The sequence below is a fragment of the Pipra filicauda genome, unplaced genomic scaffold, assembly GCF_003945595.2.
Source record: "Pipra filicauda isolate LSUMZ 115617 unplaced genomic scaffold, ASM394559v2 scaffold317_size908105_pilon, whole genome shotgun sequence".
Taxonomy (NCBI): domain Eukaryota; kingdom Metazoa; phylum Chordata; class Aves; order Passeriformes; family Pipridae; genus Pipra; species Pipra filicauda.
Window position 1 is genome coordinate 392,344 of NW_024104440.1, and position 19,920 is coordinate 412,263.

The 19,920-nt window shown below is 40.8% G+C and overlaps 1 protein-coding gene across 1 annotated transcript in view; it reads right to left on the reverse strand.

The window, feature by feature from the left end:
- CIITA (class II major histocompatibility complex transactivator) overlaps nucleotides 1–16,070 on the reverse strand; it is a 36,556-nt gene extending 20,486 nt beyond the window's left edge. Inside the window, exons 1-2 of the mRNA XM_027711146.2 lie at nucleotides 15,004–16,070; nucleotides 740–877 (exon numbers count right to left, since the gene is read on the reverse strand). Of these exons, the coding sequence (XP_027566947.2) occupies nucleotides 740–860 (121 nt within the window). The 5' untranslated portion in view covers nucleotides 861–877; nucleotides 15,004–16,070. The remainder of the gene's footprint in view (nucleotides 1–739; nucleotides 878–15,003) is intronic.
- Between the last annotated feature and the right edge of the window lie 3,850 nt (nucleotides 16,071–19,920).

A 19,920-nucleotide genomic window follows, 5' to 3' on the forward strand; every position in this document is an offset into this window, starting at 1 on the left:
TAGTAAATAAAATAGTTCCTAAATCCATTCTATGGCATTAAAGCCCAGACTTATGGACACTATTAAACCTTCTGCTGCAGGATACAGTGGTGCCATCAAAATTCCCTGTTCAGAACAATGCTGTGTCCAGGTACTGCAAATTGCTTGTGAAGCTTCTGGTTGGCCAAGGTCAAATCCATGCCTGGGACTGTGCTAAAACCCTCCCAGCAGAGATTTCAGCTTCCATTAACTGGTGTAGTATCCTGATGATGTTTGATTTACCTACATCACTTCAGACACTGCTAAGGCTCAAAAGTACTCAAATAAGTGAAACATCTCTGATAGCACAAGAGTCAGTCCTTGATCCCTAATTCATCCTGCTTTCAGTCACTGAGCAAGTGAGGACATGGGGTGAAGAAACATTCCTGCAGCTGTTATTAACAGTCAAGTTGAAAGAGAACAGCTCAGCCTGGGAAATAATCAATCACAGAGGTGTTTCCAGTACTGTATGTTTTGTTAGACTGACTGAGCAGGATGCTGCAAATATGTACAGTTTAAAAACACAACAGTTTCTGGAAGCAGTCACTATTGTATATACAGATGCAGACCAAGTTACCACATCATAACACCAAGTGCCTGTAGAATTTAGCCCTGTCACCAAGATAAAGTGCCATTAGATGGCTTTATATCTGAGAGGAGATGGCAGTAACTTACAGCATGAGCACTAAACTAACCAAGCATTTTTTAGTGTTTTACTAACCTGTAGCGAAGTCACCTTCTCCATCTCCAGATGACTTAGGATCAAGGAGAGCACACAGTTGCAATGGGTCGATGTCACTGTGCAGTAAATCAAGGTAGCCAGTCTCAGGCACAAAATCCATGGTTTGTCTCTTGTTGGCTGAAATCAAATTCCAAACCGTTAGCTCTGACAAAATCACAGCTTCTGCCAATCCAAACCACAACTCCTGCACTGTGGCTTTCTGTGGGGAACTGGTATTGCTTAGACCTGCACTGAGTTATAACCCTGAGACCCTTAAACTTACAGACCCAGCCACATCTTGCAGTGAGAGTCACCCATCTTTCACTGCAGTCAGGGCACTGGGATGCTGCAGTCTGACCACCTGGATCAAAAGTGCCAAGTATTGAATAAATGGCAACTCCTGTATCTTATCAGGATATAAATGATGCAAGCACAGAGTCAGCAGGTGTTGGGGAAATTAGGAGACTGCAGAGAAGGTAGTGGAAGAAGAAGTCTTTACTGTCAGGACAATTTCATCTCAGGGGAAGCAGCTTCTGGCTGGGATGTTACACTCAGTTCGTAAGCCCTGGAGGTGGCACTAGGAGAGGAGACATCCCCACGGCACAAGAAAGAGAAAACACTTATTTTCTACAATTCTTTCCCAAACAATATGGTTGATTAGATACAGAATGGCATGGTCACCTTGGGAGTTAATTTCTGGACACATGGCACTGACATTTTGGAATCTATCACATTTATTTTTTAATCAATTCTCTTTCCCACCCAGAACTCATGCACAAGCCTACTCCTGAGCTGGGAGTTGTTATAGCCTTCCAAGTAGAGTGCCATACAATACCCAGACAAATCTGACTGACCTAAGGTGCTCCCTGCTACAGTCACCCCGTATGTGAGAGCTGCTTAGGCTGCTGCAGCTACATTTTCTTGATAAAGCTTATTTTTAACTCCACATTTTAAATCCCTTCTATTTGCTTCCAGTTACCGCAGCAGGTTTTAAAGAAGTTCAAACATTCCTTCTGGATATTCCACAGGTGTAGAATAACACTACATGTTGGTTATTCATCATCTTTATCAGACTATTTCAAATCCAAATATTGGCTCTTCAGTGTTTACACTGATGTGAATGCCAGCTGGGCTGGCAATCCAAGTGATTTACTCCACTGTAATACTGAGATGCCAGCATGAAACAACCAGCATGAAACAACCAGCAAAATTTCCAGACTATATCCTGTTAAAATAGGTGTCCACACGCCACAACCATGAAAAGTTTCGGCTTGGCGTCAAGCACCATGTTTTGCAATGAAGAATATCTAACAAATGGCCCTCAGATAATCTGCCTTAAGCTGAATTCCACTGCCATCCCTGGTTGCACTTGTCTCCTTTCCTGAGGTGTGCAAACACAGTGCTGTACCACGAAGCTCACCTGCAACATGGAGTAAAACAACTAACACTGCAGCTGTGATGGGAGAAGGCAGAGCAGACCTAGTCACCCACTACCACATGCTGCTTTTTTATAAACTAATCCTCATTCTTCTTACCCCTTTATAAGGTTTTTCCTCTGAACAGCTTGGGAATGAATACTTCTGAAAACACCAGAAAAATACTGCACAAAACATCAGAATTGAGAGCCAGAACTTCAAAAAGGGGTGAACTCAGTGAGGTTCAAAGAGCAGGAATAACCTGCACTAAAGTAGTTCTCCTTTTTCATGTTTTGTGGCCTCACTAGGCTACTAAGATTACAAAAATTTGATATTATTGCCTGGCATGCTATAAATGGAAAGCAGAAGTTGAGAAACCTGCATGAGAACCAAGAATGAGGTTATAAACACACCAGATTAATTTTTTCAGTTTGTTGCAACACTTTGCTTTGCCCTTTCCTTTTGTTGAATTAACATAAAATCAGAACAGGGCCTTTCAGAATGCCAAGTTACATTGGACTGTGTGAGTAAATCTGTTGAAGAATTACCTATGAGTCAAGATAATTTTGGGGTTAGAGAAGTAATTGGGCAGAAGGTGTAAGGGGAATGCAAGACAGACAAATGTATCACTCCAAGACCAGTGATTAGCAAACTGCTTGATTACAGCAGACAAAGAAAAAGGCACATCCTATGGAAAGAGACAAAGTAGGCCTACTTAATCCTCATGGAAATACTAGGTTTTAATTAATTTATAGTCATTAGAGCTTTTCTTATTTGAAACTTTTCTTTCACTGGCATTTCTCTGTGGATAAATACAGGAGTAATGTGAAATGTTTCATCTAAACCAGTCAAGAAGTCAGGAAGCAACCAAGGGGAAGTCTTGCCAGTGCCAAGTCTGACTAGAGAGCTGAAAATTAGAACATGTAAGATGCTACAACTCAGGTGCACAGGAGTGAGAGACACAGACCCTTCTACCTTAACAAGAATCAAGACTGACACTCTTTCAAGAAAGAAAAACTTGATTGCTTGCCTTTCTTTTTTTTTGCTTCACAAGTCTGAATGGCCCTCAGTTTCCTCTGGTATCTTTTCTTCCTTGTTTTGCTTTTGACACGAATCTTTACACAGCTCCTTATTGACCGCATTGGATTTGGGATGCTGGGATTTCTTTCTGTGGCTGAACCAATGTATTTTGAATAGCAGCTGTACTTTGCTGCATTAAAATCATGGTGCCACCACGGAAAGCACTCTGTCCAAGGGTGCAGGATTAAAGAAGCAAGTTTTTGAAAGTGGAAATTTCTACACTGAGAGAGCCACAGGCAAGGAGAATTCCACCTCAGGGACAGCAAGTGTTTTGCTGCATGTTGTAACCGAAGCATACAAAATGAAACCAGACCTTTACCAAGCTTGTTTACCACAGCAACTCCTTTCTCCAGAGCTTCCCCTTTTTTCTCACAGCATCCCAACAGTCCCCTGTCTGGGCCTGAGGATTAATGAGCTCAGTACTGCTCAGCACTTCCTCTGTTGTTTCAGATGTGATTTTAACTTAGTTTACTGATATTACATTCCCTTTGGGGTCCCATGGGATCCAGTGTTGCCAAAGTGGGTGTTTAGCACAGTTTCATGTCAGAGGACTGAAAAATGTAAAGAATAAAGATTCTGTGCTGGGGCTGTGAGGGCTGGAGCCTCTCAGAGGGAGAGGGCAGAGCCTGCAGGGCCCTGCAAGGCTGCAGTGCCCAGGGCCTCCTGCGAGGCTTCCACGCACAAAGGGCATGAGCTGGGCGGGGGCAAGGCAGGATGTACTTCCAAGTAGATTTCCATGCCAGTCAGAAAGTTCAACCCTTTGTGGTTTGGACACTGGTTAGAGCAAATATTTTTCTACAAATGTTTAAATAACACCTCCTTTTTCCAGCAGCCGACACGCTCCGGCTACAGGGAGCAGACCTGTGTCCCCTCTGTGTCACCTCTGCAGTGACCCAGGGACACCTGGCACAGCCAAGCTTCCTCTCAGGATGCTTCGGGTTTAGCTCTGTTTTCTGCATATTTGGCATGATTATATGGTTCACTTTTGAGATTCAAATTGCTTTTTTCAGTGCTCTTTCAGAGTCCAAGAGTTATCATATGATTTAAACACGCTGGAAAAGTAGTAAAAGAAATAGTGAACAACACTGTACCAGGATGAAGAATCCAGTAAATGAGGGAATCACTTAAATCACATATAAGTCTTAAGAGTCAGAAGGGGCATTTTAGATTTCTAAAGTTAAGGGAGGCTGTTGTGATTTATCATTTTGCCCCAATAATTTCATTTAACCATATTTTAAATTATCAACATGTTAAAGACTCCAGGCAATGGGGTCTGCTACTAACCAAATCAAATGATTTTAAGGGAGGAAAGAAGAATTATAAAGGCAAAAATGTAACATTTACTCCAATATTAAGGAGAAGGAGAAAAGATTTGAGGTTTGTTGGGGGGTTTCCTTCCCAAACCTCTGCTGACATGTGAACAGACAGGTAATAAAATAATCTCCCACGTGAGTATAGGGGTTAAGAAAATGAAAAGTTGTAAAGTAATTTTAGGAACAGAGGAAACCCCCTGCAATTTAATTTTTGTACCAGTTTAGGAAGCTGAGGATAATTCATAGAAAAGAGTAGTAGTGCCATGCAAATCACGCATTTTTCAACCAGAGGATGACATAACATTGAAGTCTTTCATAACATTCCAAGTCTAGATTACAATAAAATTAGAGAATGAGACTGCTGTGAAGACAGGAGGCTGAAAAATCAAACACAAAGTTGCTGCAGAAATGTTATTTTCCTGCAACACTTCAGACCCATTAAGTGCTACACATGAACCTGGGTGAAGCAAGCTGACAGAAAGCAGGTTATATCAGGCTTAAATAAGGAGTTCAGTGAAACACTGGTACTTTGATTTAGAAGTACTTTGATTGAAAAGCTCAGTATCGTTGGCCACAATTTTAAAGCTTTTTTTTTTCTCCAACAATTTTAGAAAGTTTTCTCTCTTCTGCACCCCCTAAAGGTTGTATCCTGGTGCACAATACACTCACCTGAAGGCAGGAGTGTTTCCTGGCTTTTGCCCCAGGCAATGTTTTGAGACAGTTTCCTGGGAGATGGTCAAGCCAGCATTAAGGAAGGGAGAGATCCCCTCCATATTACCATCACCTGTCTCCTTTTTCTCTCCCCAAATACATCCCTGGCAATTCCCCTGCTCCACAGGCACCACACAGATTTTCCTTTCAGAAATGGTCTGATTATTTGTAAGCTGCAAGTAATGGAGCTGAACTTAAATTTAGCTTTAAAGGTTTTACTTTCTATTTCTGATCTATGAAAAGCTTATACAGCTGAAAGGCAGCTTAAATTTTCCTTTTGTATTAACCAGCTGAACAAAAGATACTATTTTTGTTGAGAGTATTTATCTTTCCAATGGAATAGTGTTGCTTTCCACAAACTTTATAGTCTAAAATGAAAGAAGAACAGAGATGATGCTAAAAGAAAGCTGATCCATATCCTGCCATATTCACCTTTTTCTCCCTTAGAGATGAGTTTAAACAAGTTAGAAAACAAGTTAGAAAAAGTATAAATGACAAGAAAAGAGGAGTTTTTTGCCTTTTAATGAACTGAGCTGTACTGTGATCAACACAACAGAGAGATGTTATTCATCTGGTGCTGGAGACAGACAAGTTGAGGCAGACCAATGACACACTGACCTGCAGGTGTCAGAGTTGTGATTTAGAGCAGAATTTGCCTTATCCAGTATTGCCCAGCTCTTCCATCCCAGCAGTAAGATGAAGTAAAGCATCACTGCAGACACCTTGCCTACATTTTAGCTCAGTGATTCTCTTCAAGACAGAATTCCAGCCCATCAAAATGGGAAAGTAAAACTCAAGGTTGTTTTGCCAGATTTGTGGAAAAGATGGAAACAATCCAGTTTCTTTCAGTGATTTTCAGTTTCACTTTCTATAGGCAAAACATTTATACAAAAACAAATGTTCTTAACAAAGTGTGAAACAAACTACAGCAACCTTTAGAGCAAGTAAAAATAAATAAAATCACAAAAAACCCTATCCAAAATTTCACCTGCATTCAGACATCATCCTACTAATACTCCAAGCAACATAAGTCCGGATACTGACACACTACAGTTACCAATACCTACGAAAGGTAAGCTAAGATGAATTTACCACGGGAAAAGCATGCATTCAAGGGTTAAGGAAAAACTAACCTTAGGAAATTGCACAGTTCCTGCTCTTTCCCTCTGCATTCGGTACCAAAAAATGAAGAGAGCTGCCTGCCCTGCCCAGGGCAAATTGAAAGTGATGGCAGAAAGGAGGAAACAAGCAAACCAGAACACTCATAGGGGGAATTCCAAGGAGGAAAAGTAAGAGGAACCTCCCTTCTAGCAACCCCAGTACCACAAGCACTGTTACCTTCACTGGTCACCGCTAAGAAGATCTCGCTCTTGTCGCCAGTTAGGAACAGATTGAATGATCTGGTTGGAATTTGTAATTGGGTGAGAGATGACAGTGACAATTTCCAAAATTATTCTTCTCCTTTTTCATTCCAGTTCAAATCTGTCCCAAAGTCATGCTGGTTATCAGGAATAGCAAAGCAAACAGTATGTGGACACTTACCTTGCAGCTCCACTTGGGGTAACAGAAGTGAAAGTGTGTCTTTCACGTGTTCACAAACTCTACCAGTATAAAACTGGTTTGGTATCTCAAGCATGAGTCTCTTGCCATTGGTCTAAAATGACAAGTAGGATGTTCTGTGAAACAGGAGCCCATAAATCTTGCCTGGCTTGCACGTGGTGTTCACGGTTTGCTCATAGCAGCATCCGACAGAACGTTTATTCATCTAATCATCACTTACCTTGCCAGTGCCTACCTGGTGTAAGACAAACAGCCTTTTGAAAACCAAGTTCATTCATGAGCATTCCCATCACGATGCCTGTAGCTGCTTCTGTGTGGCTCTGCAAGTTTATCTGCTTGCTTTTGTCTTGCACAGACTGATACAAATTAGAAATTAGTTACAAAAGAGACTATGTTCTGAAGTGAGCAAATACTTTTTGTAGTATTATTCAGTTGGTTATAGCTTTAAAGAAAAGTTCCACCAAGGGAAAAGGAGGGAAGTAGGATCTGACAAACACAATTGCATCCAGGGTTTCCTGATTTAATAAGGCAAGATTTTAATCAGCTGCTTGAAAACAACTTGCTTCTGCACAAGGCAGCAGCTCCTACGAGCAAAGCAGCTGCTGACCTGTGTAAGCCTTTTGTCTTTGCAGAGGAGATCCACCAGATTCTGTGGGAAAGTGCTCACTGAGAAGGGACAAAACTGTTTCCTCCCTGGGAGCAGCTGATCTGTTCCCTGTATTCACAGACATGGAGCCCAACCTGTGGTGCAGAACACCAGCCTCTCCAACCATCTAGGCTGTGCTGGAATTCCTCTGTGTACATTAGAAGAAAAGCAACATCTCAGAATAACAGCACTCAGAGTAGGAAATAATGAAAGGCTGCGCAAATACAAGTTCTGTATTTTAGTGCTCTGTTCTGATTGGAGACAATAAAACAATCATAACAAAATTTAAGAGGGTTATTTTTTAGCCCTATTCTGGTGTGCAGCACAACCCCTCAAGTGACAATTTTCTTCACCAGCCCTGCAGGCAGATTTTTTTACCAGCTTCTGAGACGGAAGTCCCAGGAGGCAATCTCTGTACTTCAAGATCAAAAATCAGGGGAACAGGAGTTCAGCTGTTTACTCAGCTGTGATTCCAGTTCATGACTGCAGCAAAGACTGGTTGTCCGCTTCTTGTACAACACTCATAAGCTGCTTGGAAACAGCAGAAAGGAATGGCTTGAGCAAATAATGGTTCATCTAGTGGAATACTCTATGGAAGTGGTCTTACAGACCGAGGGAAAAGCAGACTGGAAAACAGGAGGGTGTGAGACAACTGAGAAGTGCCTAAGCTTTTCAGAGAACCATCAGCCTCTTTGCTTCAATGTCTGCTGAGAAACTGCCCTGCTGCAAAAAGAGGAGGCAGAACATATTCAGTAGTACTGGAAACACTTCTAAACAGATGTCAATAATGCACTTTACCAGAGAGAGAAATCTGGGACTTTTCTGTCCAGAAACTGTAAAACATCTGTAGATAAAGAGAAACCTGCTTATATCAATCTGTTCCTGACCCAAGTTTTACTTGCAAAGCTTCTTCAGAGTGAAGCAATGATTGAACTTAAGACTGACAAATGACCAAATTTCAACAAGAAATCCAGAAGAGAATTTGCTTCAAAGGAAGCTGAAGTCTCTAATAAAATTTGAGTAATTTCCTAGTGTACTAATATCTTTGAACCTGCAAAATCTAAAAAACAGTGACCATGGTTGAACATGTGATGGATGAAGACTAATGCTTCAGATCTTCAAGATCTTTGAACACAGATTTTAAGTGCTACATTACAAAAATGGGAAGAAGCAGACACCTCTTCAAGCACAACAGGGATTTTATCAGAAGAAGAAAGCAGACTGTATATACTCCCAGCATAAGTGGCACTAGGCCACTGTCTATAGTATTCTACAGTTAGAAAAAGAATTCTTGTTGTTAATTTGAATGCATGTAATAACTGAGCTAGAATCTTCCAGGTCAGTATTTTGCCCTCTTAGGAACTATCTTAATTTGTATCCTTAGCATTTCCTCTTGTATTTTTATCTATGTCTTTGAGTCTTGCTCTGTCAGCCTTCTGAGAATTCTTGTCCAAAGTTCTGAGATTCTGAATGACCACAAATATTTGAGGCCATAATCTGTCTTTGTACCCACCAGACTGGAAATTCTGAACCTTCTGAGTTCCTAACCTCACTTGAGAAAATTACCTTCTGAGGAAGCTGCAGGTATGACCAGCAGCAATTCATGCAGGTAAGACACCCCTGCAATCTAAAAGGTAGATCATTTATGTTCAAATCATCTTCTGTAATATCACAGCTTTCCTTTTCTACAGGAAGTCACGTTCATAATATGCATAAAAAGGTTTCCATTGAGAGCTGCAAACCCTGGTGGAATTACTGAGGAAATCCCATGTGAGTGTGCATTCATGATGGAAGGCACAACACTGGTAACCAAAGCCTTCTTTCAGAGATTTATCCAAAACAAATTCCTGCAGTTCTGCTTTGCAAAGTGTAACAAAGTCTGGGGATGGGCTGGTCCTTGGATATTCACTGAGGGCAGCGTTCTCTCCTGCTCATGGCCATTGCTGTAAAGTCTCTATAGATTTCCATATAGTGTTATGATCAAGGAGCTGTGCTTCCTTGAAAATTCCTTTCATGTTGGCTGAGCTGTTGGGTCTACATTTGAGCTCTGGTTTTCCTGTCAGCTACTGGCTTTGGCCTCTCTGGCCATAAATTTGTTTCCCTAGAATTTTTGTTTGGGATTCCTTCTATCCAGGCTGAATAGCTTTGAGGTACTGCTGGCTGAGCAAGTTTTCATAGACTGGAAAGTCTATTTAACAAATTTCCCTACTTTCTGATTATAATGTCTCAAGCCTGTATAAATACACAGGCATCAGCAGTTCATTACTTTGCTTTACTGGTCAGCTTCCCTTCCTGTTCTGTGAATTCTCTCTACCTCACACATGGCTTTCCTAGCTAAGAGGGATGTTTCATAACAGCTGTGTCTCTTCTAGGGATTGTCATGGTAGTGTTCTTCTCAAGATCCAAAAGAAAAGACCTGCCTTAGCAATGGAAAGTGCCAAGCAATACCAACATAAAAAGCAACAAATCGTAAAAATGTATGGCCTGACTTAGTTCTCTTTTTCACACACGCTGTTTGTGCTATGATACATTTTAAAGAGGAAAGTGAGTTGAAAAGGAGAAGTTGAGCTTTTGATTTCTCTGCATCAAGGGGAAGTATCACTTCTAAGTAAATATGATGCCACCCAAAAGTCTACAGCTGATTTTGGAATCCAAATAATATTAGTAAAATGTCAGCAATTAATTTCACTGTTTTTCCCATGGACAGTGAGGCAGCTGAAAGTGTACCAAGATAGGCCAGTTATGTCCTTCAGTTCATGGCATCTGGGTATGACATGAGCCTTAGATTTTATCTGGTGTCAAGACAGTAAGAAAATTTTTTTCTTTCTACCAATTCAAAACCAAAAGCAGAAAGAGAAATCACATTTGATTGAAAATTAGGACCGTAGCAGCAAAAGTACTTGACTCAAGTTTTCAAAGCTTAAGCCACTCTAGTCCCCTTTCTCTTATTTTGATCTTAGCTACAAGATAATCAGTTTTGAGGTCAAAGGCAGAGTACTTCTAGCACATTGTTGCTTGGTATGTTTGCCTATAGCTTAGCAAAAGCCAGGGGTAGCTGTATAGGAACTAGGCTTCCTCCCAGATTATGATCTTACAGATCTTGTTGGAAAAATCCTCAGGAATTCTTAAAACTTGTGGGAAGAGAAAAACAGGAGCCAAGTTGAAATCTTTATATCTTAACACCTATGGAAAGGCCATCCCACTTTTGATCTGTCTCCAGTGCAGATGCAAGAGAAGAAGCAATACCATTTTTGGGTCGAAAAGTCTCTAATCTCCTGCTCCTGGTGAACACCACCTGGGCACATTCGCAGGTGGACACTGCTTAAGGTGTGAAACACTTGCAGAAAATCTTCTTTTCTCATGTTTAAGCAGTATCACAAGCTAACTGCTCTCTTGGAACTATCTCATGGAGGGGAGTTCTTTCTCCACAAGAAGTCTACCCTTCTCACATTAATATATCCCCTCACAGCCAACCACACTTCTGCCCTGGAGCCCCGAGCTTTCCTCATCTGGCATTTGCATGACTAAGGTGCAGCAGCTCAATGAGTTGCAGGTACTGGCCAAGGGTTACAGTTTAAATTGAGTTTCTTCTCTTAATACACAGCTTCTCATGTGGCTTGAACTCTGCACCTCCCATCAAGAAGGAGACTTAGTCAGGACAGCTGGTGCCTAGAGGGGTCTTGAATGTGACTGATGATGCTGAGAAAGGTTTCTGAAAAGTTCCCTGGCCAAATAACGGAGACAATACTTTTGGCTTTTTGCTTGGTTTTTTTCTTTTTAAAATCTGTTGAACCCATTCAAGAGCTCAGTGATTGCAGAAGAAGCTGAAACTTCCCTCTTCCCCAAGCTGTGGTAAAATCATTCAGATTTGTTGTGACTACAAGTGATTCCCAACTTTCTGCAAGGGAAACCCTTAGCTGCCTTCAGCATTTCTTCTGCTCCACAAGATGGCGAAGTAAAACTGAAGGCATCTTATTCAGTGTAGTTTTATGCTGATAAAACTAAGAGAAACAGTCTTTTTCGTGTAATAGCCCAGGAGCAATGCTCCCTAAATGAATTGGACCTTATTTCTACTCACACTTCAACAAAACTGTTTCTTCTCTTTTGAATCGATGTAGGCAGCAACTCCAAAGGAAAATGCCTTTAAAAGGCAAATTCTGATTCGAAGGAAGATTAGAATATACATCCAAGGGATTTGCTTCTCCATAAGGAAAATCAATTAATCTGCTCTTCTCAGCTGCCACTTACACAGTTACAGCAAAACCTGTTACCCACCTGCACTGCAAGTTAAAATTGTGCTGTTGGATAATGAGAGAACTTCTTTTTCCAGTGTTGCACTTTCTGACGTTAACCATAAACAAGTGTTTGGAAGAAACATCAAATTCTTCTCATTCTGCAAAGGTATTTTGCATCTGAAGGAGAATCTGCTATTTAACATTTTTATAAAGATTTAGCAAGTTCCTCCCAGTGCATTCTTTCTTCCTAGGTGGAATTACTGCTCCACTTTTAAGTGTATCTGATGATGAAAGGAAATTGTGGCAATTTTCAAGGTAGTGAAATCTAGTAGCAAATAAAGAAAAAATATTTAGATTATATTTGAATACATCTCCTGTATTCAGCATCAGGCTTGTTTAGGCAGCCATGTGGCAGACTGGAGTTTAAAGATCCCATCTGTAAGCCAGGCCTAGAAATTTTGCCCCAGTGTTTATTTCAAGGCTGTAGGTTCTGCTATAACAATAAGGGATCTAGAAGAAAAAGTAGACCTGTACTTTGGCACTTTGGTTCCCCTCTGTTGTTTAAACCTCTGTGTTTCAAGCCTCAAAATATGACAGATAATGAGCCAAGAGGAAGTACATTTCTGGTAAATTAGCTTTATTTTTCTTTTTTGCTTTGTTAAAGATTTACTTTTGTTTATTGCATTTTGAGAATGCCTTGTGGCACACACAGTGCAAAGTCCATAACTGGAGACTACATAAGGAGGAGAAGAGAGCTGAACATAATGCACGAGCAGCTACAAAGACATTTACCCCTTCAGGGTGACTACCAAACACCCATTTTTATAGCTGGGCCATAATAAAAATTGTTCTTTGCCACCTCTGGCAGAACCAGACAAGCAAAGTAGATTTAAGAGACCACAATAGGGGCAGTTTTTCTCAACTGGCATAGCAGCCCCTGACAGTTTGAGGAGCCCGTGTTCATGGCACGATGGCAACTCATGTAGGAAAATCTCTGATGTTTCTCCATCACATATGGGAGGAATGCCTTCCACTTGAAATTCCAGATGTCTATAAGCAACAAAATTGCACTGCCTGCATGAAACTGCTGCAGATTTAAATAGGGGAAGTATTTAATGACTTTTGAGGCTGAATTCAAGACTTGAGGTTTTCGGTGGGCAGCAGGAGAGATAAAAATGCAGACACATTCTGACGGAGTAAACTCACTTCTTAGTCTGACACACCAGAGGATTACTGTGTATGTTGGAGAAGAGGGGTAGCTCTGGGGCAATTCTAACAGTGGCCACCCTCGTAGAACAGCAGAATCCCAGCTTAAATTGTAACATTCAGAATTACTTCTACAAAACCAAGCGACTTTAAAAGGAGAGTAAAAGAATACTTAGTAGAATATTGGTATAGACCTGTAAAACTTATGGAAGGACCTTGGGCTGCAATTTAGAGAGGGGTCTAATCTTTTTTCTTTCTAAAATACAGTGTTGGACATTGCTTCTCAAAGTGATGTTCAGGTGTCTAAAAGGTAAATTCCTTGTTGGTAGAATTGCCTTCTTAAGGTTTAGGACTTGATATACTTCAATGATTTCAGATTTAGGGGGAGGTTAACAAAGCTTGGGGAGAAGGAGGTACCACTTATAATGGACACAAAGAATGCAGAATTTACAGGCCACAAGGACTCTTGGCAGAACTCCCAAGATAAGGCTGCAATGACTGTTTTGCAGAATCCTGACTAACTTCAAAAGGCATTCCTGCAGAAATGACCCTGGTTTCTATTTTTATTAGGCTGAGATTTACAAGTTTGCTGCCAGTCTGCCATAAACATTGAATAAAATCCTTCTGTTTCTCTAAAATATTAGTGTTTAAAAACTCATAGGCCTCATGTTTTTAGCTTAGTAACATAAATAATGGTAACAAGGTAACATCAATTTTTCAGCACAGCTTGTGCAGCCCAGGTTTCACTGCTGTACCAAGAGCTCTCTGTGGGGAATTAGGCAGAGGTATGAAGACAAAGACATGAAACTGTTTTTAGCAGCAAGGTATCAGCCAAGGAGGGTCAAGCATGTCCTGGGGGGCATCAGGCAAAGCATCAGCCAAGAGAAGGGTCTGAAGTTGGGGAGGTTTAGGTTGGATCTCAGGAAAAGGATCTTCCCCCGGAGGGTGGTTGGGCACTGAACAGGCTCCCCAGGGCAGTGGTCACGGCCCCAGGGCTGACAGAGCTCAAGAAGTGTTTGGACAAGGCTCTCAGGCTCATGGTGGGATTGTTGAAGTGTCCTGTGCAGGGCCAGGAGTTGGACTGGATGATCCTCGTGAGTCTTTTCCAACATAGAATATTCTGTGATTCTGTGAAACATTTTCTATGCTGCCTTTGTGTTGATAGGCCCATGTTCAAACGATGAATTCCACCACTTTCTTCCTCACCTGAATACCAGTGATTCATTACTTTCACTGACACTAGAATGATGGTGCTTTGGCACATACCAGAACCTTCCAGTAAGGAATCAAAACAAACCAAACAAAACATCTCAAACCAAACAACCCACCCCCACCACCCAAAAATTAACAAAACATTGCTGATTTAGTGATACTTTGCCAAAGCACTGCTGATTCATAAGCATGCTGTTCTCTTATTACACTATTTTTTATTAGCACAAGGTATTTCATTAGGAAGACAAGAATAGAATGTGAAGCATTTCCACTAAAAGTTGGCTGCTGCCTGGCCTACAGGTAGAGGAGAGACACTGAGAGAACCTCTTATGCCCTCTCTTGGTTTTCAAGAAGTCTGTGAGCATCACAAACACAGATCTCTTAGCAGTAACTTTGGGACAGACAGTACACAACAGTATTCATCTTGCTACAAATGGACTTATAATTCATCTACAGCTAAGAGTAATTGAAAGAAAAAAAAGAAGAAAATACAAGATATTTGTATCTTTTCTGTCACCACCACTGGAACTCGTATAACTAGTCCAGTACACTGGTACACTGGAGCACGTGACATAAAACCCCCGTAATTTCCCTCACCTTGAAATAAAATAGAGCAAGAATTTTATTCTTGCAGAATAAAATGGAACACAAATGCAAACCCAAGCTAAACAAAGAAAAGGATGCATGCAAAACCACAGACTGTGGCAAGTTTCAGATTGAGGCAAAAATACTAAACTGACAGTTGAAGAAACCACATATTTTAGGGGCTTCCCTGGAGCATTTCTGATCTTTGTCAACTAAAGCATGCACCAGATACAAAAGCTATCAAAATCCACACCAGATACGGTAGCTCTGCCTTAAGTCAGTTGAATAAACCAGCACTTACCGTGACTTCCACTCTGGTAGCTGTGCTGCTGTTCTTGTAACTGCACACAGTGACTGTGGTATCACAGGCAAGGTCACACCACCTTCTTTTCCAGGAGCTTCAGGTTCATGTTCCTGAAGTCCTGAACCATGGTCCCTGGTCTGCTCTGCCATGGGGAAGAACTCTCACACCCTTCTGCGTGAGGGATGAAAGTCAGGCAGTTAGTGCATTCCCTGAGAAACAAACAGGTTTGGGTTCCTGCCCTTCTTCCAAGGTTTATTTCAGCATTTTTAATTGGTGATTATTTATAGATTTTAAACATGTGTGGCTCATGAACTCAGGCCCATTCACAAGAGAGACAAATGCTTCACCCTCCAGCTGGGGAGTCAGGCAGAACAGCTTTCAGCTGTGGACACATCCAGTACAGCCTGGAGCTCCCTCCTCTTCTAAGCTGGGAGGTTGAGGTTTGTCACCTGTCAGGCCACAGAGGGAACTGTGGTCTCTTCTCAATCACAGACTCAGTTGTAAAAGGGGCTCAGAGGCCACAGACATGAACCTTGCTTTCCTTTTTCCCAAGAGAGGTTGAGTCCCTTCCTCCAGGAGAGCTTCAGGGCTGTGTGCTCCTTACAGAGGGAGTTATCTGCCCTAGCACCTGGTACATCTTGTAAAGAAGATGTGTCAGACCCCATTCCAAGGCACCTAATGTCCCTGTGGCTTATATGGGGGATCTAGTGACCTAAAGACCAATCCTGAGCACCTCTGCTTCTCTGTCTGATTCAAACCTACAGAAATAGTGTGGATCTGGTGAATTTTAATTCCTCAGATATCCTTTCAAGTTCTCTGTGACTGAGTACGAGGAATATTAGAGAGCTGAAGATATTTGGTGAACTAGAAAAGTAAATATTAACAAAATAAGGAAAGATACTATTAAACAATAATGCTATAGAAGTAGGAACCACAGGCTGCTTCAACAAAAATTTGCAAGTCAAAAGACTTAAGAATGGTGGGTACAGGTTTTTCATTTCATTGCATCCCCAGACTAGGAACCCTTTCTTACTTTGTGTTTTGTCTATATTTTTCTTTTTTTTTTTTTTCTGATGAAGTTATTGCCTTTACCACCCCCCCTCACAGACACAGCAATTTAGAATAAATAAGGAAAACAAATGTAAGCAAGTATAGCCAAAGCTTCTTAGCCACAGCCTCCACAACAAAAGATGAAGTAGAAATTGCCAGTGAAAGTGGTCAAAGAACTGTCCAACAAGCATCTCAGAAAGCTGAACAAGGCTATGTGGGTATTATCAGCAGCTGGGGGAGGAAAAAAAAAAGAATACAATAAATAAAGCTAATGAATAAGCAGCTTACAGCTTTTATAAGCAACATCAACTTTCATTATTTATTAACTTGTATTTTTGCAGATAGAGCAGTAGGAGCAACAGTACTCAATTTTTCTTATCAGCTATTGTACTAAGTTTCTCAGCTCTTCAATAACCCTTAGGGTCTTTTATTCAACAGGTTAAGATTATTATTATATTTTTTTTTTCCTCAGCAAGCCTATACAGGACTGGCCTAAGGCAGGAGAGGTGTTGGGTACTTTTGTGAGAGTGCAAAGGCGTTTTAAATTTATATGGCAAAGGAAGGGAGGGACTCCAAGCACCTTTTCTCATGAAATCACTGCCATTCCGGGAAATGGATCCTGGAGTGCAGGGACAAGCCCTGCCTACTGCAGTGGATCTGGGACGTTACTTTAATCAAACTTCTTCCAGATGCCCAAACAGTTCCCAACTTGAGGAAGAAGAGATTATTTGCCAAAGTAACAAGCACCAAGAACTGCAGCTGAGAATGAATAAAGCTGTGAACATAACAAGAGAGATATAAACACACCAAGAATTCTGCATCCAAATGCTGGGAAGCAATGCAGCCCAGGCTGGCAGAGAGCTGATGACTCTGCCTTGCTATGCCTTTGTTTTGGCTGTTTCTAAGTGACCACTGCACAGCCTGAAGAGAAAAAGATGCTGGAGTAAACTCGTTAATAATTTCAAAGATTTTTGATTCCCAGGTAACTGCACTAGAGATTCCTGCAACATGGGTTGGAATAAGGCCTAAAACCACACAGTGAATATAGAAGACAAAATAAGGTATTTAATAAATACATGGAATGTTTCTTTGGGTTTTTTTCCTAACTGAAAGTAATTCAGCTACTGGTGCACTTTTTAGAATGAAACCCACCTTTTTAGGCATAACTGAATGAAGGTTTAATACAGGCTTTGTGTTTTTTTTAATCCCCATTTATATTTAAGACCCACACTTCTTCAACCACAACACATCTTTCAGTTACCCATTTCTTACTAATGGCAGAACTTGATTATAGCTACACATCACCCAGCTAAGAGACACTGATCTGTTAAGTGTATGCTGTGGCTTCTCCCCTGTTAAGAGAGAGTCGCCAGTGACAGCAATTTAGGTATGTACAGCCAAAAAAACCCATAGGAATTTGTTCTGGGCCAAAGAAGAAAATCATATTTTACAAATTAATTAGAAAGTGATGCTATTAGAAAGTTATCTGTTTAGTACCTTCTCTGATTTGCCTTACCTCCTCAAAATGTAAACATTTTACTGAACCTCCAACAAACCCTTTAAATGCATCTAATGAAAGCGAGGTAAGAGTTATTACTGGATTAACAATATTTTCCCATATTCAGAGGAACAGAATACTCAGCTGTAAACACCATCGAGATACTCAAACCAGAGCAAAAACTGCCAAGGTATTCACAATGTCCTTGGGCAATTTACAGGGAGAGTCTCCGGTGTCATACCCTGCAACATTCTGGGTGGTGCTCTAAAGAGAAAGAGAAATCAGCTGACTTCTTGGAAGTTGTGTGCATAAAACAGCATACTAATCTTAGAGGAGGTTCTATTTATTGTTGAAGCAGAGAATGAGAGGCATTTCCTAGTTATTCCTATCAAGCCTTTGGCACTGATGGTGCTCTACCACACAGAGGCTGTTATTTGTCTGGGGAGAGGATCGATTGCCTGCAAGTGCACAGGAGCAAGTAGTACATTTTTAACTATTTTATGTCATATATTTCTGTCAGCAATTAAGTGAAATCTTAATATATTTTATAAATGGTCAAGGTTTTCCTATGTACAAACCTGAAAATCAAAGCACAACTCTTAAATTCAGCGTAACCGTCTTCACCTTTGGTGCTGTTGAAGCAGCATTAGAGAACTTACATCACCTTTAGGGTGTTGCTAATCTTTCCATTGTTCAGATAATTTGTAGCTGAACCAGAACTCAGGAAAAGTGTTGAAAATAAGACAGTCTGTTCTGTGAAATCCTAGAAAACACGGGAGACTTCTAATGAGGTTTCACTCGGATGTACTTATTTTAAAACAAGGAAGAATTCTTTTCCAGTAAACACAAAATGAAGGAATTCTTGGTTTGACCAATGACTCCTCTAGGGACCAAGGATTCCTTCTAGCTCTTAATTTGCTTTTAAAGAAAATGATGACCCATAAAATACCTTGAATAATCACACAGCATAATTTGATATAGTTTTTTAGGAAATTCATTAAAACTATTTGTATACTATAGTGATAGTCTCCTGTGGGATTATCGGATAGATTTTATTAGGAAAACAGATAATCCCTACAGTGAGTCAGTGGAGATAAGCACTGGAAGGAGGGAAAATTAAAGGAACCAGAGTAGTAAATCAGATACCTAATACTATGACAGGCTAATTGTCACCTCTCCCATGGAAGTACTGCTTTATCTGAAAAGGAACACAGCACACAGTTACTTTCTCAGAACAAAAATGCAATGGCTCGGACAATACAGCAACACTAGAGAATTACTAAATTCAAACCATCAGATTTGCTGTCAGAACTGCACTGAGAGGTGCAAGAGGAGCTGATGCAGTAGCTGAGATGAATTATCTGGCAGTCAGGAAGATGTTGAAGGTTTCTGTCAGTGCAGTTCCGGGAGCTGGTTCTGTTTGAGTTACTGTTGATATATTACTTGTGAGCAGAAGTGCATGTTGATACAGTAAATGAAGTAGAGGTCAGCTCCAGGTATGCACATAATTATTTAATAATTGTACCTCATGATAGCTCTCAAAGAGTTTGTATCTTCTTGGGGAGTGAAAGGTCTCCATAAATATTTCAATATTTTAGGCTATGGTGACCCACCCATCAAATTACAAATTGCAAGTCTACTATACTTACTAGCACACTTCAAAGTGTTGTTTTAACACTACCAAGGCCAAAATATGAAGATAGTAACATTATTAGTCATTAAAATACACCTTTCCTCCCTTACAGTTACAACCCTATTAAGAACAGCTCTACTTTTTTTTTCTGACACATTAGGTGTTGCTTTGCTCCAATAGCAAGTCTTGCACAAAGGTACTTTCCAATCAATGTTCTTGGAATGTTCACCTCAGTAACTTCTGTACTTACTCGACAGATACAGTCTGGTTCTATTAGATGTTTTAGAAAAGACTAGGAAGTTATTATTTTGCAGGTTTATTTAATGCTAATAGCTAGTCAGATCTACACATGGCTGCAATTTATCAGATCTTCCTCGACCCTCCACTTTGTGCTTAGCTGACCAGACCATTTCCCCCCATTATTGTGAAATCCTTATGCCTATCCTGAGGTTCAGTTGTCTTGTTTCAGTTCCCCAACTCTGCTGCATAATTTACCTGCAATTTAAGGAAAAAAAAAAAAGGCAGGAGAAATCTTTATCACAGAATCATAGAATACCCTGAGTTGGAAGGAACCCAGACAGATCATTAAGTTCAGCTCCTGGCCCTGCACAGGACAGCCCCAAGAGTGCCCGACAGTATCATCTGAACACTCCTTGAGCTCTGTCAGCCTTGGTGCTGTGACCACCACCCTGGGGAGCCTGTTCAGTGCCCAACCCACCCTCCTTGGGAAGAA